At 44.2% G+C, this 2,233-nt stretch overlaps 1 protein-coding gene across 1 annotated transcript in view; it reads left to right on the top strand.

Moving 5' to 3' along the window:
- The window catches only part of col28a1 (collagen, type XXVIII, alpha 1), a 66,963-nt gene that overhangs the window by 2,360 nt on the left and 62,370 nt on the right, over nucleotides 1–2,233 (top strand). The window contains exon 2 of the mRNA XM_015402155.1: nucleotides 1,183–1,320. Within this exon, the coding sequence (XP_015257641.1) occupies nucleotides 1,194–1,320 (127 nt within the window). The 5' untranslated portion in view covers nucleotides 1,183–1,193. The remainder of the gene's footprint in view (nucleotides 1–1,182; nucleotides 1,321–2,233) is intronic.

Raw genomic sequence — 2,233 nt, 5'->3', positions numbered from 1 at the left:
ATTCTATTCTATTCTATTCTATTCTATTCTAATCCTCATCTTCTTTTTAACCCCTTAACTCTTGGTTTGAAATGCTCGTCACTCTGCCAGTAGCGAGGCCTCTTTCAATATTTGTGATGCGTTTCTACAGCATTTTGTTTGAAAGAAGGAGTGGATGAGTTCACTTATCATCTGAAAACCTCTAAACTTACCACAGCTTGAGAAAATGTTGACCTTCTTCATTCCCAATCAGAACTCTGGGCGTTCGGCTCCTATCGGACTGATCGGTGTGTTTGGAAACCTGTTATCTACTTTCCTCCATGTGGAGTTCCCCAGGGCTCAATCCTGGGACCACTCCTGATTTCCTTCTGTCTGCTTCCTTTAGGATCTACTTTTAATAAACTTGGTCTTATTTTCTACATTGCTGCTGTTTTCCAGACGTATCACGGTCCAGTTTATTTCCCTGCTCTGCTCTCCCCTTGCTGACAAACTCAGATGATATCAGAGTTCAGAGGCCTTCAAATGTTTTATGTTTGGCCGTAATTCTACAGCTAGCTCTCTTTGCTTCCTCCTTGGTGCTCTTCAGTCTTATCTTAAAATATTTGTTTTAAATCTGGGGATGATTTTATACTCTGGTTTTAGACTCTAACCAGCCCTGACTTGGAGAGACTAGTCCAAGCAACCAGTTTAAATGTCGCAGTGACTCTATGTCGTGGTCAGTCAGGTCTCCTTTAATGACTCGAATGCTGCAGCTCCACTGTTAACCAGAGGCGGTAGGTTTGACCATTTCCCCTGGTTTATTCTTTCTCTGCTGAAGCCATGAAAATCTCCTGCTGATCTATGAATGCCTAAATGGACTTTAACACTCGGACCTGTGATCATCAGATCAGCTGTTCATGGTTGTTCCAAAGCCGATGTTAGAGCGTTAGAGCTGATCCGGCTTTTCCAGAACTCTGGACTCATTTCCCTGCAATTATTAGACAGACTTCTTTTTTATTGTCTGTTTTCCTGTCGGTGACTCGGAGTGACTTGTTGCTGATGTTTTTGTGGTTGATGTAAACTTCTGTTGTTTCTATATTAACCATTTGTTGTTAAACCTGCTTTAGACAAACATGATAATGACCTATGGCAGGTTTGACAGGAAACGACTGCAGCTTTGCCATCTTTCACTTTATCTCACATCTTTTTTTTCTGTCTCTGCAGCCCACCCTACTATGAATGTGCCGGAGCTTGTAAAGATATTCGCTCTCAGTCTTGTGCTGTCATGCCCAATCAGATGCCAACACAGAAAGAGGAAAAGCCAGAGAGATGACAACCAGGTCATCCCATATAAACCCAAAGGTGAGTCTGAGTTCACATGCTTCAGGAGCAGGGATGTAACGATATTGACATTATCTGCTATCGCGGTGGTAAACGTGTCTCGATATCGTCGTGGTTGGGTTACAATAATAAAAGGGCAGGTGTCCGTCAAAAAGCAAGAGGATTAAACACAGTCCTGCGGAAAAAAATCATTGTTAACTACATAGACCATGATCCTTTGTGCTGCGTCGTCATACCAACCGTTCTTAAGCCAGTAGGATCGCACGCGGATTGCACGCTGTCCACACAAGCTCAAAGCAAGCTAGCATGGCCGACAGCGATAGTTGTAAGGATGAAAACAACAACCCTAAAGTTGAGATTGTGCCCGCCCCCGCAGCTTTTTGGTTTCGCCGTGTCAAAAAACGCAAAAGGAGACAAGGTGGTGGAAAGATAGTGTAGGGCGTTATCCTATTCTGTCTTCATTAGCAAAGACCTACCTGTGTATACCCGCTACCTCGGTGCCCAGTGAAAGGGTATTTCCAACAGCAGGGGATATTGTAAATGCCCAGAGGTCTCTTCTTCTCCCTTGCAATGTATATCTTTTGATCTTTCTAAAGAAAAACTAGAACATTAGCTAAAGGTGTCATGAAACAGGGACAGATGGACCCAGTATTCAAGGAGACAGTCAGTGGGCAAGTTCAAAACATTTATTTAGTGAAAAACTAAACTAAAAGGGGAGCTGCTAGGATGTGTGGCACGTGGCAACTGCAGGCGGGGGGGCAGGGCACCGCCCAATCTCAGACACTCTGTAGTGGGAGAAACACAGGTAAGTGACCACGATCATCTGACAGAAGATTATCTGAGTTGGTCACTTAGCTGGTTTAACAGTCCAGACCATGAATGTCCACAAGTGCTGCAGTCCCAGAGGACATGCTGGAAGCCGATCCTGGTCAGG

The sequence above is a fragment of the Cyprinodon variegatus genome, unplaced genomic scaffold (genome assembly GCF_000732505.1).
Source record: "Cyprinodon variegatus isolate N-32 unplaced genomic scaffold, C_variegatus-1.0 Scaffold1308, whole genome shotgun sequence".
Classification (NCBI taxonomy): Eukaryota; Metazoa; Chordata; class Actinopteri; order Cyprinodontiformes; family Cyprinodontidae; genus Cyprinodon; species Cyprinodon variegatus.
Note: the sequence above shows the minus strand (reverse complement) of the source record. Positions and strands in the feature narration are given on the sequence as shown.